This window comes from Phascolarctos cinereus, unplaced genomic scaffold, assembly GCF_003287225.1.
Source record: "Phascolarctos cinereus isolate Bilbo 61053 unplaced genomic scaffold, phaCin_HiC Scaffold_5;HRSCAF=322, whole genome shotgun sequence".
Taxonomy (NCBI): Eukaryota; Metazoa; Chordata; class Mammalia; order Diprotodontia; family Phascolarctidae; genus Phascolarctos; species Phascolarctos cinereus.
The window spans coordinates 162,051,702-162,072,609 of NW_027555958.1; the positions used below are offsets into that span (position 1 = coordinate 162,051,702).

At 34.8% G+C, this 20,908-nt stretch overlaps 1 protein-coding gene across 6 annotated transcripts in view; it reads left to right on the forward strand.

The window, feature by feature from the left end:
- Positions 1-20,908, forward strand: part of ASCC3 (activating signal cointegrator 1 complex subunit 3) — a 358,153-nt gene that overhangs the window by 99,590 nt on the left and 237,655 nt on the right. For all 6 annotated transcript variants that reach the window (XR_002326776.2, XM_078155224.1, XM_020998271.2 and 3 more), the window contains 2 exons: positions 6,555-6,731; positions 11,837-11,908. Coding sequence is in view for 5 of the 6 variants with exons in the window: in XM_078155224.1 (XP_078011350.1) it covers positions 6,555-6,731; positions 11,837-11,908 (249 nt within the window). In the remaining variant the exon portion in view is untranslated. The remainder of the gene's footprint in view (positions 1-6,554; positions 6,732-11,836; positions 11,909-20,908) is intronic.

The window sequence follows — 20,908 nt, forward strand, 5'->3', positions numbered from 1 at the left end:
CCTCATTTTTTCCCTTTATTTTTTTAAATTAAAAAACACCCATCTTCTTCTCTATCCTCTTCTGTCTGTCCTTCTCCCCCTCCCCCTCCCCCCCAAAATAAAGAAAAACAAAAGCCTTGTAACAAATATGCATGGTCAAGAAAAACAAATTCCTGCACTGGCCATATCCAGAAATATTTTAGTTAGCACATTGAGTCTAGCACCTCTCTATTAAGAGATGGGTAGCATGTTTCATTATGAGGCCCTTTGAGTAGTGGCTGGTCATTGCATTGATTAGAATCTTTCAGAGGTAGCTAGGTGGCACAGTGCACAGACCTGATTGCAAATCTACTCTCAGACATTTACTGGCTATGTGACTCTGAGTAAGTCACTTAACCTCTGCTTGTCTCAGTTTCCTCAGCTGTAAAATAGCACCTACCTTGTAGGGTTATTGTGAGGATCAGATGAGTGATATTTGTAAAAAGTGTTTAGCACAGTGCCTGGTGCATAGGAAATACTATTTAAATGCTTATTCCCTTCCCTTTCCTCTTTGTCTTCTCCTGTTATCTTTATACTATTATCATTTTATAAATGGTTTTTCTTTTTCTACTCACTTTATCCTGCATCGGTTCATAAAGATCATTCTAGGTTTCTCTGAAATTGACTTCTTCATAATTCCTTATAACACAATAATATTTATGTTTTATGTACTTAAAATTTGTTCCTTAGTTGATGAATTCCTCCATGTTTCCAGCTTTTTGCTACCAGAAAAAGAGCTGCTTATAAATATTTTTGCACATAGGAGTCTTTTTTCTTTTTCTTCTATCTTTTTTGGACTATAGATATAGTAGCAGTATGAGTAAATATGGAAATTTTAGTAACCTTTTTGGTTAGTAACCTTTGGTCAGTTTCAAATTGCTTTTCAGAATGGCTAGATAACCAGTTCATGGCTCCACCAGCATCTTTCCCTAGCCCCTCCATCATTTCTTATTTTCCTTTTACTATCAGCTTTGCCAGTCTGATAAATGTGAGGTGGGATTCTAAAGTTGCTTTAATTTATATTTCTCTATATATTATTGATTTGTAACATTTTAAAATATGACTACTAAACTTTGTATCTGTTTTGTGCATGTTGCTTCCTTCTAGTATAATGTTAAGACCCATGGATAAGACTTTTTTCCTTTTTTTTTGTTTTTGTATCCTTAGCACCTAGCTCATTGGGCCTTAAAAATTACTTTTTGAATTGAAATAAATTGGTTAAATATCCTTTGTTAAAGATCTTTAATCCGGGGAAATCTACCAGTCCTTCTATTCCACCTTTTATACAGTACATTCTACTTTTGGATAGCTCTAAGTGTTAGGAAGATTTTCCTTATTCCTAAATCTGACTCTTTGCAACTTGCCCCCATTGCTGCTTATTCTTCCCTTTCGGACCCAACAGAATGTTAATCTCTCTTTCACATACTTGAAGGAAACTGTCAGGATTTACTTCTCTACTCTTCCCAGGATATATATTCCTCATTCTTTTTATAGTATATAAAACTAATCTTTTTATGGTATATTCTCTTGACCATCTATCATCTTGGTTGTCATCTTGTGGATACTCTTCTGTTTTTCAATATCCTTCCTTAATTGGGGTGTTCAAAATGACACGTATGACTCACCATTGGGGTCTCTTCAGGGTTGAATACATTGTGTGGTCACTTCCCTATTCCTGGAAATTACTGCTGTTTATTATAGTATAAAAATCACATTAACTTTCTTGGTTTTCCATATCATACTGTTAACTTATATTTCTGTTAACTTATATTTATATTACATTCCATATAACCTCCTCTTATGATTTTCAAATGACCTCCTTTCTTTTTTTTAATTAGTTAATTAATTTTTAGTTTTTAACATTCAATTCCACAAGATTTTGAGTTCCAAATTTTCTCCCCATCTCTCCCTTCACCCCACCCCAAGACAACATGCATTCTGAATACTCCTTCCCCCTGTCTGCCCTCCCTTCTATCACCTCCTTCCCAACCCCTTATCCGCTTCCCCTTCTGTTTTCCTATAGGGCAGGATAGATTTCTATACCCCAATGTATATCTTATTTCCCAGTTGCATGTAAAAACAGTTTTTAATATTTGTTTTTAAAACACTGAGTTTCATTTTTATAGCCCTTTGGGCATAGTTCCAAATTGTACTCCAAAATGGTTGGATCATTTCAGAACTCCACCAACAATGCATTAGTGTTCCAGTTTTTCCATATCTTCTCCAATATTTATCATTTTCCTGTTTTGTCGTGTTGGCCAATCTGATAGGTATGATGTGGTACCTCAGAGTTGTTTTGATTTGCATTTCTCTAATCAGTAGTGATTTAGAGCATTTTTCATACGACTATAGATAGCTTTAATTTCTTCATCTGAGAACTGCCTGTTCATAACCTTTGACCATTTATCAATTGGGGAATGACTTGTATTCTTATAAACTTGACTTAATTCTCTACGTATCTTAGAAATGAGACCCTTATCAGAGACACTTGTAAAAATTCTCTCCCAATTTTCTACTTTCCTTCTAATCTTGGTTGCATTGGCTTTTTTTACGCAATAACTTTTCAGTTTAACGTAATCAAAATTATCCGTTTTGTATTTTGTAATGTTCTCTGTCTCCTGTTTGGTCATGAATTCTTCTGTTCTCCATAAATCTGATAGATAAACTATTCCTTGCTCTCCCAGTTTGCTTATAGTATCTGCCTTTATATCTAAATCATGAACCCATTTTGGCATATGGTGTGAGGTTTTGGTCTATGTCTAGTTTCTGCCATACTCTTTTCCAGTTTTCCCAGTAGTTTTTGTAAAATAGTGACAATACCCTTTGACCCAGCATAGCACTTCTAGGTCTGTATCCCAAAGAGATCATTCAAATAGGAAAAGGACCCACACTTATAAAAATATTCATAGCAGCTCTTTTTGTGGTGGAAAAGAATTAGAAATTGAGGGAATGCCCATCAATTGGGGAATGGCTGAACAAGTTGTTGTATATGAATGTGATGGAATACTATTGTGCTATAAGAAATGATGAACAGGCTGACTTCAGAAAAACCTGGAAAGACTTATATGGTCTGATGCTGAGTGAAGTGAGCAGAACCAGGAGAATGTTGTACACAGTAACAGCCATGTTGCACAAAGACTAATGTTGATAGACTTAGCCCTTCTCAGCAATGTAAGGATCTAAGATGTTTCCAAAGGTCTCGTGATGGAAAATGCTATCCACATCCAAACAAAGAAGTATGGAGTCTGAATGCAGATTGAAGCATGCTATTTGCTATTTTTTTTCTTCTGTTGGGTTTTGTTTCCTCTTTCTGATGGTTCCTCCTGTTGGTTCTAATTCTTCCTTACAACATCACTAATGTGAAAATATGTTTAATAGAAATGTATGTGTGTAGCCTATATCAGATTGCAAACTGTCTTGGCGGGGGGAGAAAAATTTAAAATTCAAAAGCTTATGGAAGTGATTGTTGATAAATCAAAATAAATTAATAAAAAAAAAAACTTTTGAGTTCCAAATTCTCTCCCTACCTCCCTCCCTGCCTACCCTCATTGAGAAGTCAAGCAAATTGATATAGGTTATACATGTGTAGTCATGCAAAACACTTCCATAACAGTCATGTTGTAAAAGACTATATTTTCCTCCTTCCTATTCCGCCTCCCATTTATTCTGTTCTCTCCTTTGACCCTGTCTTTCCTCAAAAGTATTTGCTTCTGATTATCCCCTCCCCCAATCTGCTCTCCCTTCTTTTCTCTTTCCCCCTTCCCCACCTATTTTCTTGTAGGGTAAGAGATTTCCATTCCTAATTGAGTGTGTATGTTATTCCCTCCTTAAGCCGGATCTTGTGAGAGTAAGATTCACTCATTCCCTATCACCTCTCCCCTCTTCCCCTCCACTGTAAAAGCTTTTTATGTGAGATAATTTACCCCATTCTGCCTCTCCCTTTCTCCTTCTCTTAGTCCTGTCCTCTCTCACCGCTTAATTTCTTTTTGATATCATCCCTTCATATTCAACTCACTCTGTGTCCTCTGTGTGTGTGTGTGTGTGTGTGTGTGTGTGTGTGTGTGTGTGTATCCTCCAACTACTCTAATACTGAGAAAGGTCTCATGAGTTACAAATATCATCTCATCTATGTAGGAATGTAAACAGTTCACCTTTAATAAGTCTCTTATGATTTCTGTTTCCTGTTTACCTTTTAATGTTTCTCTTGACTCTTGTATTAGGAAGTCAGATTTTCTATTCAGCTCTGGTCTTTTCGTCAAGAATAGTTGAAAGTCCTCTGTTTCATTGAGTATCCATTTTTTCCCCTGAAAGATGATACTTACTTTTTATGGGTAGTGGATTTTTGGTTTTAATCCTAGCTCCTTTGACCTGAAATATCATACTCCAAGCCCTCTAATCCCTTAATGTAGCTTACTAGCTGTGTGACCTTGGGCAAGTCACTTAACCTTTGTGAGCCTCATTTTCCTCTTCTGTAAAATGAGGGGGTTGACAAGATAGCCTCTAAGGTCCCTTCCAGTTCTACATCTATGCATCTAGTTCAAGGACCATGACTTCATCAGTGAGCCTATGCTCTCCACCAATGCTGATCACCACTCCTGTGTGATTTCACATTGGTCTTTAAGAATAATTGCAGTTTGGGGCAGCTAGGTGGCACAGTGCATAGAGCTTTGGCCTTGGAGTCAGGAGGACCTGAGTCTTGTGTTATCCCGATTATATTTCCACAGTACTTGAATTGTTTCTTTCTGGCTGCTTGCCATATTTTCTCCTTGACCTGGGAACTCTGGAATTTGGCTACAATATTCCTAGGAGTTTTCCTTTGGGGATCTCTTGCAGGAGGATATTGGTGGATTCTTTCAATTTCTATTTTGCTCTCTGGTTCTAAAATATCCAGGCAGTTCTCCTTGTTAATTTCTTGAAAGGTGATATATAGGCTCTTTTTTTGATCATGGCTTTCAGATAGTCCAATAATTTTAAAATTCTCTCTCCTGGATCTGTTTTCCAGGTCAGTTGTTTTTCCAGTGAGATATTTCACATTATCTTCTATTTTTTTCATTCTTTTGGTTTTATTTTATAATTTCTTGATTTGTCATAGAATCATTAACTTCCATTTACTCCATTCTAATTTTTAAGGAATTATTTTCTTCAATGAGCTTTTGGACCTCCTTTTCCATTTGGCCAATTCTGCTTTTTAAGTTATTCTTTTCATTGGCTTTTGGGACCTCTTTTACCTTTTGGCCTAGTCTGTTTCGTAAGGCATTATTTTCTTCAGTATTTTTTGGGGTCTCCTTTACCAGACTGTTGACTCTTTTTTTCATGATTTTCTTGCATCACTCTCATTTCTCTTCCCAATTTTTCCTTTACCCTGTTACTTGATTTTCAGAATCCTTTTTGAGCTCTTCCATAGCCTGGGACTGATTCAAATTTTTCTTGGAGGCTTTGGATGGAGGAGCTTGGACTTCGTTGTCTTCTTCTGGTTGTGTGTTTCGATCTTCTTTGTCACCAAAGTAAGATTCTATGTTCTCAGTTGTTTTTTTTTTTCTGCTGTTTGCTTACGTTCTCAGCCAATTACTTGACTTTTTAACTCTTTGTTAAGGTAGGGCTCTGTTTCCAGTGTAGAGGGTGTACTGTCCTAAGCTTCAGGGGTTTTGTGCAACTGTTTTCAGAGAGACTTCTAGGTACCTGTAAATTTTTAGTTCCTCCCACTTGGTATGATCAAACATGAGGTGTTTACTCCTTTCCTGGCCTGTGCTCTGGTCTGTGAGTGACCACAAGCACTCTTTTCTGCCTTGGAACTGTGAAGAGAATTCTCTCTGTATCACTGCCACAAGCTCCACTACACTCCTCCTCGCTCTAGGACCACCACTCAGAACTGTGACCCACATCCAAGCACAGGGAAAAGCAAGAGAATCCTGCTTCAGTGTCAGCAAAGAAATCCTTGCAATCCTCCTCTCATCAGGTGCTCAATTCTCCCACCATCTGTGAGCTGAGAGCTCTGGAAGCAGCTGCCACAGCTGCCACCTGGAGGCTGTGCCGGGACTGGGGCCTGAACATGCTCCTCTCTCATCCAGGTCTGACAGACCTTCCTACTGACCTTCTAAGTTGTCTTTGTGTTTGTGGGTTTAGAAGTCTGGTAACCACCACAGCTCCCAGTGATTCAGTCCCCTGAGGCCTGCTGCAGGTTCCCTGGGACCCCTTCTTTGCCTGCGTGGCCCATGCTGAACTATGCCTCTCTCCTAGCCTGCCACAACAGACCTTTCCCATCAACCATCTGGGTTGTCTTGGGCTAGAAATTTGTTTTACTCTGCCTTTTTTGTGGGTTCTGCTGCTCTAGAGTTTGTCTAGAGTGATTTTTTACAGGCATTTGGAGATGTTTTGGGGGAGAGCTCAACACATCACTGCTTTTACTCTGCCATCTTGGCTCTGCCTCAGTTGACCTGCTTTCTAATCACACTTCTTCCATCATACTTATGAAGTTGATATCTAGTACTAAGTTGTAATATTTTACATTTATCATGTGTTGTTTTTCATTCTTATAGGTTGAATCTACACAGAGCATGATAAGGATTTTGGGACTTTCTGCTACATTACCCAACTACCTCGATGTTGCTACTTTTTTGCATGTCAATCCTTATATTGGACTTTTCTACTTTGATGGCCGTTTTAGGCCAGTACCTCTTGGACAGACATTTTTAGGAATTAAGACAACAAATAAGGTAAATATTCACTGTGAACGACTTAATTTTTAAAAGTATATTTTATGACTGGTTTCTTTAGTAGCAAAGAATCAAATCCCTAAAATTTTAATTTTATTTTTCCCAGCGTTTGGCCTTATTGCTTTTTGGAAGCATCCTCAAAAGTTATTAATTTGCTTTTATGTAACTCTTAAGAGCAATTCCACTAAAGACATTCTAACTCATGCCAGTTTCTTAATACTTGCTTTTGCAAATTCTTTTTGAATTGTTTGTATTCTTTCCTCAGAATCCACACATAGTGCCATTCATAAATTGGACATAATTAGGAAGAAGATTCATAGAAGTTAGTGAAATCTGTGGTTTAAGGAATTTATGCTTATACCACTAAATATATTTGAAAGAAGATGGAGTCAAGACTGAGAAGACAAAGCAGTTGAGCCAATTTCTGCACTATCCATTCTCCACAATAATCTAAAAATGTACCAGATAAAATTCTGATTGTGAAACCATCAGGGAGGGAGGGGGAAAAGCAGGGGGGGGAAGAATGGAAAACATAATCTCACATAAATGGAATGCTCAAGGAGTAGTTTATACAACAAGGAGTAGGGGAGGGAGGTTACCTATGAACCTCACTCCCATCTGAACTGGTTGAAGGTAGGAAGAATACATGTACACATACACAATTGGTACAGAAATACATCTTACTCAATAGGGAAATAGGTGAGAAAAGGTTTAAGGAAATGAGGGAAATTAGAGGTGACTAGATTAAGGGAGACATTAGTTAGAAGCAACACAGATGTGTTAGGGGGCAGAGAAAAAAGAGAAGGGAAAGTATGAAAGAATAGGATGGAGGAGAAATATACAGTTAGCAATTATAACTTCATTTTGAATGCGATGAACTAAGTTATAAAACAGAAGAGGATACATATAGAGTTAAAATAAGGGGCTAGAGCAGAGTCTATTATGCTTCAGCTAAAGTGAAAAAGGCAGGGGTGGTGATCCTGACCTTAGACAAAGCAGAAGGAAAAATAAATCTAATTAAAGGACATAAACAAGGAAACTACATGGTACTAAAAGGTATTATAGACAATGAATTAATACCAGTAGTAAACATATATGCACTGAATGGCATGGCATCTAAGTTTTTAAAGGAAAAGTTAAATGAGTTATAGGAGGACATAGACAGTAAACCCACAGTAGTGGAGGACCTCAGTTTACTCCTCTCAGAACCTGATAAATCTAACCAAAAAATAAACAAGAAAGAAGTTAAGGATTTTAGAATAGTTTTAGAAAATTAAGATCTCATATGACCCTGGAGAATACTGAATGGGAACAGAAAAGAATATAGTTATTGCTGTGTTGTACATGGCACTTTCACAAAAATTGACTATGTATTTTAGGGGAGAAAAACCTCACAAACAAATGCAGAAAAGCAGAAAATAAACGCATTTTTTACTGACCATAATGTAAGAAATGCAAGAAAAATAAAGGAAATTTAAAGCAAAAAAAGAACAAATCATAGAAACAATCCGTAATTTCATTAAAAATAATTATGACAGTGAAACAATATGCTAACATATGTGGGATGCAATCAACACAGTACTTATGGGAAAATTTAGATCTCTAAAAGCTTTCATCATTAAAGGAGAAAGAGCAGATCAATAAATTGGATGTGCAACAATAACAATAAAAAAACCCCTAGAAAACCAACAAATCACAATCTCCCAATTAAACACCAAAATAGAAATCCTTAAAATCACAGGAGAGGTAAAAATTGGAAAAAACATTGAACTAATAAATTAAGAGTTGATTAACTAAATTTATTTTTTTTTAAAAGAAAGAAATAAAATATATTTAGGATATATATTTTCATCACTGTAAGTTATATATAATTACTCAACATGATGCCTCATTGTAGCAGGGAAATGACCCAAGATTATCAGAGTCTGTCAGCATTGTATTAATTTTATAATAGGTCCTTAAAATTATAAGATTTCTATTAGAAGTCCAGTGTCTATATTTCTGTAATTCAAGGCCCAACCTAGCTAAATTCAAAAATATGCTGAATTGGCCATAAGGTTATGAAATTTTCACCTACAGCTACTATTGAAAATCAGCTTGGGCAATTTGCATCAGTGGAGGCAATATTGATGTCAGTGAAATTATAGATACTTGACATATTTAGGTACATAAAATTACTCAAAGTAATCTGATAAAGTTGTTTATTACAGCTTGATGACATCTAATCTTATTAATAAATACACAGGAAATATTTTATCCATTAAATATTCATTTTATACAAATAAATATTTTAATATATCTTGAAGATTCTTGAAAAATAGGTCCTAATATTTTATGTGCTCCTAGCAATTTTGTTTATGCTATTAATTTGCATGTCTTTCTTACTAAGTGCTTGGTAGAGTGCTAGTAACATCTCTTATAATACCCAGCACATCATTGGTGTTTGGTAAATGCTTTCTTGCTGCTTGATTTTTCTTGATTTCCTAATAAATAAGAATTCAAGGGCAAATAGCTCAGACCTTGCTGAATTTTAATGTAAATTCCAAATTTATGGGGTCAAAATTGATGACACTTTGCTGTAGCTGAAATTTTGAAGGTAAGCCAACAGAAATATGTTCCTGAACTATATTGACATAATAATTATAAGTTTTACTCTACATTTACTAAAAGAAACTTATACAGAAGAGCCTTTTTAAAAAGCTGGTCTTAGGGCATCTAGGTTGTGCAGTGGATATAGCACCGACCCTGGAGTCAGGAGGACTTGTGTTCCAATCCAGCCTCAGATACTTGACACTTACTAGCTGTGTGACCCTGGGCAAGTCACTTAACCCCATTGCCTAACCCCCCCCTCCAAAAAGCCCATCTTAACTGTGATGCATTTTAATACTGTCTTTAACAGTATCTTTTACTTGTAACTAGAATATAGAAAAACAGACACAAAAATTGATTTTAAAAAAAGTTTATTTAAGATAAAATTTTACTCTCCCTACATTAAATAATTCAGTTGGCAGTGCTGAAGCTACAGGTATCTAAGAACTGTAGGAAGCCATTTCTTGTCTCTACACAAAAGGATATATTGCCATTTGTTAATTATTACAGTGTGCATAATTTAATCTTCATTAATTGTTTCAAGTGCCTTTCAGTAGTATTTACTCTTGCCTTTACTCAATCATGTCTTAATTTTTATTATATTATCTAGTCTATTTTAAATATATCGTTAAGCAAAGATAAAGATATATTTCTTACCTTTACCATAGACTTCTTAGTTTAAGTGAAAGTGGACTATCTTTATAGAGAGCTGTAAGATAATTCACTATTTGGGATACTCATCATCTTTTTTTTAAACTTTAATTTTTTTAAAAAATCTCATTACATAAAAAGGTAAATCACATTAGTCTAATTAGGTTGAAAACATTTTTTTTTACCAGTAATCAGTAGAATCATACTTGCATAAGAAAATGTTAGAATGATGATCATCTGATAACTTGTTTGAGTATCATGGTGTCAGCCACATATAAATTAAAATTAAGAATATTTGTAATAATTTTTTTTATCTTTTCACGGTAAAAATTAGTACAATTTAGAAATCAGTGCTTATAGCCTTGCGCTACCACCATTGCTGCCACTGATTCAATCATCCCCAAGGCTTATTTAAATTTGCTGAAGAACATGGCCTGTGCTGAACTGTGCTCCACTCTCACTCCAGTGCAACAGACCTTTTCTGTTGACCTTTTAAGTAGTCTTGGGCTTGAAAATTGTTTCACCCTGTCCTTTTCTGGGTTCGGCTAGTTCAGAATTTGTTTTGAGGCATTATTTAAAGTTGTTCAGAGGGCTTTGAAGGCAAGCTCAGGCAAGTTCCTGCCTTTTTTCTGCCATCTTGGCACTGCCCCCAATTAGTAAATTTAGAAATCTATTATCATAAACTCTTAATTGTGGGTCAAAATATTAGTCAGGAAAATGTAATGAAAGGTTTTCAAGTTCCATGTATTTCCTGACCAAATATCCACGTTGGTTTTATCTGATTATACTTCAAGTATATGAGAGTACATTATCTTGTACATAAGTGGTATTTCATAAAAAGTTTGCAGAATTGAATTAACTTGGGATGAACATATATTTTTTAAAAAAGAGGTCTAGACTTCATTAAATAAATTCTAATCATCGTTTGTAGGCAGTTATTTGACCTTTATATTTTTTTAAGTTTCCTTACCATTAATGGGGAAAATAAAATCAGTTTTCAAGTTACATATTAGAGATTGGGCTGGTATGAAGGAATACAAAAGTACATTTCCTTAGATGTCTTGCTGTGTCTGGACTTGACATTCTCCCAGTCTTGTGAACATTGTTAATTCATTATAATGTTCTCAGAATTACATGAAAAATTGTTAGAGCCAGAAGCTGGGTACATTGTTGACTTTGATTTGTGGTGGATTGTAATTGTGGAAAAATTGTGGAAAGTAGGGGTAGGATAGAATGGTTCTTTATCTCACTTTATGTAGTAGTTGACTTTTATCAGAAGAAATGGAAGAATTAAGAGAAATATTACATAAGATGTCCTTTCTCCCGAATACTTCAAAGGGAGTTTGGCTTAATGGATGGTGGACTGGCCATAGACCTCAATTAAGTCATACTTTTCATGCTTAACTTTCTGTGTGACCCTGGGCCTAGTGATTTAATGTTCTAGAAACCTCTCTAAACTAATTTAATCACAATTAGCTGGTCTGTGTTGATGCAGAAAGTTCCCTACATGGATGAAGTCACAGGCCTTTGCAAAATAAACACACACGCAAACATATGTATATACACACACATATTTATACACACATTATAGAGGATAATGTCTCTAAAGAGCTTGGAATTTCCATCAAGGTTAGTACTGTTTAAGGTATTTTTATTTGTTCATGTTTCCTGTATGAAGAAAGTGGTTTGTTAGAGGGGGATTGCCAGAAAAAGATGTGTTCTATGTTTGATCTATAGTAATGCGTTATCATGTAGATTGAAAAACTAGAGTTGCTATCAGTTAAACATTTTCTTTCTTTCTTTCTTTCTTTCTTTCTTTCTTTCTTTCTTTCTTTCTTTCTTTCTTTCTTTCCTTTCCTTTCCAGGTACAACAGTTGAATAACATGGATGAAGTATGTTATGAAAATGTTTTGAAACAAATAACAGCTGGACACCAGGTATATTCACTTGTTTAAAAATTATTTTAGAAACATTAATTGAAAAAAGTTAATTTTTAATTGCTGCTTAAGATATATTATTCTTGTCTTCTAAAATGATACATATGAGGTATTGTTTTTTTAAACTGAGTCCTTATGTATACTGAAAGCACTTTTTAGTTGCATCTATTAGTTTTGTGTAGACTTTTTAAAAAACTACCTAGCAGAAGTAGTTGTTGCAGGAAAAAAATATGCATAATTGTAATTCCCTATATTGTACTACTTAAAACGTTTTTTAAAGTTATATCATTTGGATCAAATTATTTTGTTTTGAAACCATTATTTTAAGTTCTATTTTGTAGTATTATATAGAATACAAATTTGGCCCAATACCTTTATACCTAGAGATTGTATTTCCTTATATAATAATTTTTGAGGGCAAAATAATTGATGATAACAGTCTGACATTTATATAACACTTTTAGCATCTGTTATGCCATTTTATCTTTACTAGAAATCTGTGAAATAAGTAAGGCAGATTTTTACAGATGAGGAAATCACAGCCTTCACTATTATGGCATTCTTATTTGTATACATGTCCTTCCCACCTGTTAAATGATAAGTACTTGAATGGTAGTAAATTTATCATCTTGGTTTCTTCAGCCTTAACTTATATATTCCCTTCATACATTTTCTATATTTTGTTTTGGGCAGTACCTGTGATTCATTGGTTTAGGGGTCTCCTAGTGTAGAAACTCCCTCCACCAATGCAGTTCTTCTCATTGTAGATTACTTAATAATTTTTAGATAGCTTGAGCTCAGTGGAATCAAACTTTTTCTAAACAATTACTTCTGATTATAGTAGATGTGTCCAATGCAATATAGTTAAATAAATGCTTAGACTTTTTCTTCTACTATTTAATTTTGAAATAATTTTCTGCAATAATCTGTCGATGTCAGTTATTAGAAATCTGTCCTCTACTTTTCTTAAGTAACCAGTGTTCTATGCTGAGAAAACTTTTTCTATGTGATGATCATAGTTCTAAACTATGCAATTGTTTTGTAATTTTCCTTTTGATTTCGTTAAATCTGTTTGCTTATATTATCAAAATAATTGCTTTAAGAAAAACACCCGGAAATGCAAATATAAATACCTTACAAAGCACAATCTAATAAAATAGTTTGAATTTTTATTTTGGTCAAGGCATAAAATATGTTTCTTTATTGATGTTTCGGAAGTAGGAGTTAAAATTGGAATTCTCTCATAGAACAGTCTTTCAGGGTAGGTATGACTAGTCACTAAAAGACTGTAAAGTTAAATCATTATTTTATCTAACAAATGGCTGTCAGTAAGCAAATACATAATTGTCTTTTTCAGATACATAATTGTTGTGAAACATATAAACGAGCACTTTTCGTTAAACAAATTACTTTATAAGAAAATAATTATTTGTGGTCTAATTTTTGAAATTTATGAATGATAACTTCTTTTGTATAGTACTTTTTTTTTCAGAGCACTTTAGTATTCATTATTTCATCTTCAGAACAATTTTTTAAGATAGGTAGGGTAGGTTCCCATTTCCATTTTACTGTTAGGAGCTGACCAGTAAGTTATAAAGCCCAAACTAAATAGACACTCTTTTTTTGACTTCTCATCTAAAGTGTTTACCAGTTACCTTGTTCTCCTTGTTTAAATCAATGTATAAAAACTCTATAAAAAGGAACCTGATGAAAGTAACTAATTGAATGATAAGAAATGTTGCTTCTACTTCCTATATCTGATTAGTTTGAGGTATACTTGGGGGTTCAGGGTATCAGAAGATTTGAGTAATGAAAGGCAGATATTTGAAGCTGTTACTATTCATTATGCATTCTCTCCCTGACTTGGAGAACAGTTGATTGTCAAGCATTTGTGCTGGGGTAGTATTCAGTGGTTGCCAGGAAGTAGAAAGGTGAAATATGAGGTCTTGGTGGCGGTGGGGTTAGGGAACATGCATCAAAGAATGTGGATTTTCTTTTGGTGTGGTGATAATGTTTGGCTCAGATTGTCCAAAAAGATAGTAGGAAGATTGAGGTGGTTGGGCCCTCGTGTTCTCAGGTCTTCATCCCATTTATTATCATTCTGGTGTATCTAAGTTAAGTGTTCATGGGTGTTTTTGCTAGTCAAGGCCAATACCTCTGGTTCTTTCACATTTTATCAAAATCAAAGTCAGGGGATCTTAATATTTTGAAATGAGATCCAATTTAGTGCTACTGTTTACAGTTGTACTGGTGGAGATTGCTTATATTTTCTGTCTCAGGAGCTAGAGGTTGCCTGTGGCAGGAACAATAAACATTTATAATTTAGGAATTTAATAGAGCCATTGTTAGATTCTGTAGGGTTTTGGTCTTCATTATGATAGTCACTATTTGACATTACATATATTTATTAGATTAATTCTTTTTTCCCCTCTTAAAATTAAATATCCCTAGATTTAAAGGTATCTATTTTAGATAATAACATGTACCTTCTTATGAAAAAGTTGTTTCCAATCCTCCTTTTACTCAACGATCAGCTTATATGTAGGTAAAGCAGATCTCTGAATGCATAGCATGGTTTCAGTTATGCGGAGATCTTCCTCTTCCCTATTAGCCTACTATTGGCCCTGAAATGCCATCATTAGAAATTTACTACTTTTTAATATAATGCATGTATCCTTGCAATGACATTTAATGCTGTCATTCATTTGCACTTAAGCATAAATTGTGTTGAATCTCTTTTTCAGTGATCAGTACATAAGAACAATGGTGAATAGGAGGATAGATCCAAAGCTAAATGGGTCACCTCATCTTTTTTTTTTTTTTGCTTTTTGGTGAGGCAATCAGGGTTAAGTGACTTGCCCAGGGTCACACAACTAGTAAGTGTTAAGTGTCTGAGGCAGGATTTGAAGCCACGTCCTCCTGTCACCTCATCTTTCAAAACCTATAACATACAGATTAGTTAGGAGAGTGGGGAAGAAGGACTTTGGCCAGATTGGGTTAAGTATAAGATTTCTGGAAGCCGCTTTGGTTGGTGGGTGTCATGAGGAAGGAGATGAGTGTAGGAAATGAAAGTCACTCTTGTCTTACTTAATAGTTTTGCCTAATGTCGACCACACTTCTTAATAAAAATGTTTCTGAGACAAAGCTATAGGTTTATATATTTGATTTAGAGTTAGTACTGTTTTAGAATTTCACATCTTGAAAAGGCTTTAGAATTCATCTAAGTCATAGAAGTCCTGAAAATCAAAGGAGAGACTAACAAAATGAAAGTAAAAAAAAAAACCATTTAACTAATAAATAATACTAGGAGCCAGTTTTATGAAAACAAACGAACAAACAATAAAATAGATAAACCATTGGCTAATTTTATTTTTAAAATGAAGTAAACCAAATTACCAGCATCAAAATTTAAAAGGGTGAATGTGCTGCAACCAATGAAGATGAAATTAAAGAATTCATTTAATTCGATCTCCCCATCCCTATCTTTTTTTACAGTTGATGAAACTGAGACTCAAAGAAGTTAGATTACATATCACGTATCACACAGCTTTGGCTTTATTTAGGTCTGAATTTTGGAAACAGTGATTGGAGCCTATTTCCTCAGATTAAAGTGTATTCTTGAGTGATGAGTATAAGTGGCTAGATATCATAGTAAATAGAGTGCTGGGCCTAGAGTTAGGAAGATCTGAGTTCAAATCTATCCTTATTGCTAGCTATGCACCCTTGACAAGTTACTTAAACCTTTCTTGGCCCCAGTTTCATCAAATGTAAAATGAAGATAATAAAACCTGCCTTCCAGCATTGTGAGGATCACATGAGATGGTATTTGTAAAACAAATAATAGTTTCTAGTTTGTAGTAGGCACTTTAATAAATGCTAGCTATTATGAGAGTCACATAGCCCACTGTATCTAGTCAGGTCCAGAACCATTCTTACCCTTAATATCCTTAATATCCCATGTTTATCCCTGCATTGCCACTGAGTGAGTGCCTCTGCCTTCCCTTGTTCCCCCTCCACACCATTCTGTCTCTGACTCTGACTCAAACTGCACTATCATTGTCTTGGGGAATGTTATTTCATCCAACTTTCCTCTAGCTTCACTCACCATCTTTGGGACCTCCCATACTAAAATACCCCTCCCTATATATGTTGTTGTTGTTCGGTTGTTTCAGTCATATAATTGTGACTCATTTGGGGGTTTTTATAGCAAATATACTGGAGTGGTTTGCCATTAACTTCTGCAGTTCATTTTACAGATGATGAAACTGAGGCAAACAGGGTTAAGTGGCTTGCCCAAGGTCACATAGCTAGTTAAGTGTTTGAGACCAAATTTGAACTCTGGTCTTCCTTTGGCACTCTGAACACTGTGCCACCTAGCTGCCTCTCCCTGTATGTGCTGTTTCCTCCCATTAGAATATAAGGTCCTTGAGGGCAGAAACTTTCTTGGAATAATAAATCTAGAGCAAGATTTGAACCCAGATCCCCTAATTGTAGAGCCAGTGATCTTTTTTCTTTGCCATGTTTACTTTTTATGTTGTTTCCTTAGCACAAGGAAAATATAGTAAGCATACAGCAATTGCTTTTTCATTCATTCATTAGATTAATTATATAAGAATGCATTTGTTTTGCCTAATTAAGGAGTCTTCACATACCTATTTCATGGTTTAGGATAAGATGGGAGTAACTAGGGCAAGAGTTGCAAACATGAGAAAACATTATTTCACTCCTCTCTACTTTAGTATTATAACTTCCTTGATTACCAGCAGAATAAAGAAATATGTAAGGCATGTAGAAGGAATCTTCATCCCATAGAGCACCTTAAAAATGTTTAAAGTTGGATGTGGGAGATGTAATTATGATTCAAGTGACCATTGTCATAATTTTTATAGAAAATATCTATTCTGTCAAGATGAATTTTTGAGTTTCTATTTTTACTGCAGTATTAGACCCCCAAAAGCAAGTTTCATGTTATATACTACTGATTACTAGTGTTATCTCTTGTTCTTTTCCTTTATTCTTGGAATTTCTTAGTATATATATATACATATACATACATTATATATATATACACACACATATATGTATGTACATATATGTGTGTGTATATATATATATATATATATATATATATATATCATGCCCATAAAATTCTCTTGTTGCCAACTAATGACATGTAGGCAGGATATGATCAGATGATTATGTCTTTTTTCCCATAAGATAATTTATCCTCAAAGATTATATATAATCATCATTGTTATTATGAAATATTTATCTACTTGATTTCACATAGTGGTAAAATTGATACCATACAAAGAGAGCTAAGTTTGCAATCTGATTGTTCTAAGAGTTGTGTTATCTGGTATTTCTTTTTTTTTCTTTTTTTAAAATTTTGTTAATATATTTTGATTTATCAACAATCACTTCCATATGCTTTTGAGATGAAAATTTTTCTCCCCCCCACCCTCCCCAAGGCAGCGCATAATCTAATATAGGCTTTACATTTACATTCCTATTAAACATATTTTCACATTAGTTAAGTTGTAAGTAAAAATTAAAACCAATAGGAGGAACCATCAGAAAGATGAAACAAAACTCAACAGAAGGTAAAAATAAGTGATAGTGATTTGACTTCCATAGTTCTTTCCTTGGATATGGACAGCATTTTCCATCCTGAGGCCTCTGGAGATGTCTTAGATCCTTGTAATGCTGAGAAGGGTTCAGTTTAATAGTATTAGTCATGACATAATGTGGCTGTTATTGTGTACAAAGTCCTCTTGGTTCTTCTCACTTCACTCAGCATCAGACCCTATAAGTCTTTCTAGGTTTTTCTGAAGTCAGCCTGTTCATCATTTCTTATAGCACAATAGTATTCCATTACATTCATATACCACAACTTGCTCAGCCGTTCCCCAACTGATGGGCATCCTCTCAATTTCCAATTCTTTGCCACCACAAAAAGAGCTGCTATGAATATTTTTGTACATGTGGGTCTTATCTGGCATTTCTTAAACTTTGATTCTAACATTTGTAATTTAGTTTTTTACATAGTACTGTGCACATAGGCACTCAATAAATAGGATTTGATAATAATGGAATTCCACTAATCACAAAATGCTGTTATGTTTATTGGTGAAGAGTGTTTTAACAGTAGAAATTAAAGAGCATTAGAACTATTGTCCAGCCTTTCAAATTCTTCTCAGATATATTAGTTTTTAAAAGAAAAAAAAAGTAATTTGGATACCATATTGAAGTATCAAGGTAATTTTAAGTTTATTCTTTTTATCTTTTAAATTAATCCCATCAGCTCTTGCTCAGTCTCTTAGAATCTGAGAAACCAAATTTGTTTCTTCTTTTTACTTCAAAATTTCCAAAGTGTTTACAGCTGTGGAAATCCTCAGTCATTATGGAAACAAAATATTTACCTTTCTGTAGTCCAAGGGAGAAATCCATTGTCACACAGAGGTTTTTTGTACTCATAGTTCAAACCCACCCATTTGCAAAATGGGGTCTAAATACCACTTAACTTATATATCTTTTTAGCTGGATCAATCACAGTTTCTGTTAACTACTGTTGTAATGTGTCTAATTCTCAATTTGCTCAATAGTTATTTGGAACTCTATATGGTAATAAACCCTTTGCTTCCATTAATTAGCCTAGTAGTCACAGATCACTCATTTTGAGAGGATTGCAGTTTCAATGTTGACTTTTGATGCAAAGATTCAAATAGAGTATATTGATTGTGTAGATTCAATTACTTGAATACTTGAACTATCATCCTTTTATAATAGGTCTTTATTGAACTATAGTTTTAATGTTATGCTCTTTTATAAACAAGATATTTGAGAGAAGATTCTGATAAGAGGCTCTCCACATTTCCCCCACAAACAAGACAAAACAGCACCTCAGGGTGATCATAGAGCAGTAAAAACAAACAAGAGTTAGGGCAGAACAGTGGTCTTCCTGGGACAACTGGAAGAAAAATCCCAGGACAAGTGTTTGGTATCTGTGAAGTATAAACACCTCCAGGATAGTTCCATTGAAACAGCAAGCTGTGAGCCTTGGGGCTAGCTGGGTTAAGAAGTAGCCTGAGCCCCTGCCACAGGAATTTTCACCTCCTGGACAATGTGGAGAGTCTGTGTGGGGGAAGATTGAGGGAATCTCTGTTGATAAGTGACGCAGGCCCCAGTTGTGCTGCCCAGACACTGCACTGGTTAGTGTAGAAGCAGTGGGGCAGGGATGGTGCTGGTTGAGGGCACTTACGGGAGGGGGAAGTCCTTGGTTTCTGTTGCAGGTCAAAGGGAAGAACTGAAGGAAAATGTGAGGCCAGAGATACCATCTCCCATACCCGAGGACTAGAGGTGATTATAATAACTAACTATTGTAAATTAAAAAAAAAAAACGGGCAGAGGAGAAAAAATCCAACAAGAGAAAGTTACTATGGGAATAGAAAAGACTGGGGTTCCTCTTCAGAGGAGGATGTTGAAGCAAAAAAAAAGCCTCTCATACCCTAAAAAGACCCCTGCCCAAAAAAAATTCATGGAAGAACTTTAAAAATCAAATGAGAGAGATTGAGGAAAAATTGAAAAAGAAAATAAGAACAATCCAAGAACTACAAGAAGACTATGAAAAGACAGTCAGCCAACTAGAAAAGGGGATCCAGAATCTCAAGGAAGAAAAAGACTTCTTGAAAATTAGAATTGTACAAGGGGAAGCCAGCAAAGTTCTAACAGACCAAGAAATAACAAAAGAAAATATAAAGAATGAAAAAATAGAAGAGAAAGTGAAATATCTCATAAGAAAAACAGATCTGGAGAACAGATCAAGAAGAGAAAACATTAAAATGATTGGATTACCTGAAAGCTATGATCAAAAAAAAATCTTGATACAATAATACAAGAAATAATTAAAGAAAATTGTCCTGAAGCACTAAAACAAGAAAGGAAAGTAGAAATAGAGAAAAAAAACCACCAATCACCACCTGAAAGAGATCCTATGAGGAAAATCTATAGGAATATCATATTTAGATTCCAAAACCCCAAGGTTAGCTAAAGGATAAAGCATTACAAGCAACAAGAAAAGAAAACCTCAAATATAGCGAGGCCACAATTAGAATCTCACAAGACCTAGAAGCAGCTATACTAAAAGACTGCAGATCTTGGAATGCTACATATTGAAAAGCAAAAGAACTGGGGTTGTGGGTGAAAATATCACACCCTGCGAAGTTAAGTATATCCTGAACAACAACCAAAAAAGGACATTCAGTGAATTGCCAAATTTTCGAGGTTTTGTTGCAAAAAGACCTGAAATCAGTAGAAAATTTGACATACAAGAGCCAAGGAAAATATAAGGTAAACATAGAAGACTTAATTACATGGGGTTCAATAAAGATAGACTGTTTACTTTTTATACAAGGAAATGTAAATCACATATCTAAGCTTGTTATTAGTAATTGGGTAGTTCGAAAGAAAGATTGGGGTAGAGTTGAATACAATGCAATACTAAAAAGTAAACCATGTAGGAAAAGATAAAAAGAGTAATTATACAAATGAGGTGCGAGAGGAAGAACTGAGGCAGAAGAATTATGTGGGGGATAAGGGCTGGTTTGTTATGGAACCCTACTGTTATTGAGAAATGGGTTAAATAGAGAACAATGCATATGTATCTAGAAGGGTATAAAAGTGTTGTAAATTCAGAAAGAAATAAAAGGCTAATTGGGATAGGGATGGGGGAGGGATTTTTAGAGGAAGAGAGAAGGGAATAGGACAAGAAGGGTATAGAAGGGTGTCTGGATTAACAGGGGGTGGAGGATAAGGGAAGGATCTTTGGAGGGGAGTAGGTTTAAGTAATAAGAGGGCAAGGTAGCAGGTAAAAAGTAAAGTAGAAGAATTTAGAGGGAGAGGAAATAAGAGATATACACAAACATAAAATAAAGATCAGGAGTAGAATTTTTTAAGGGGGAAAAAAAGCAAAGGTGGTAATCATGGACTGTATGTGAGCCC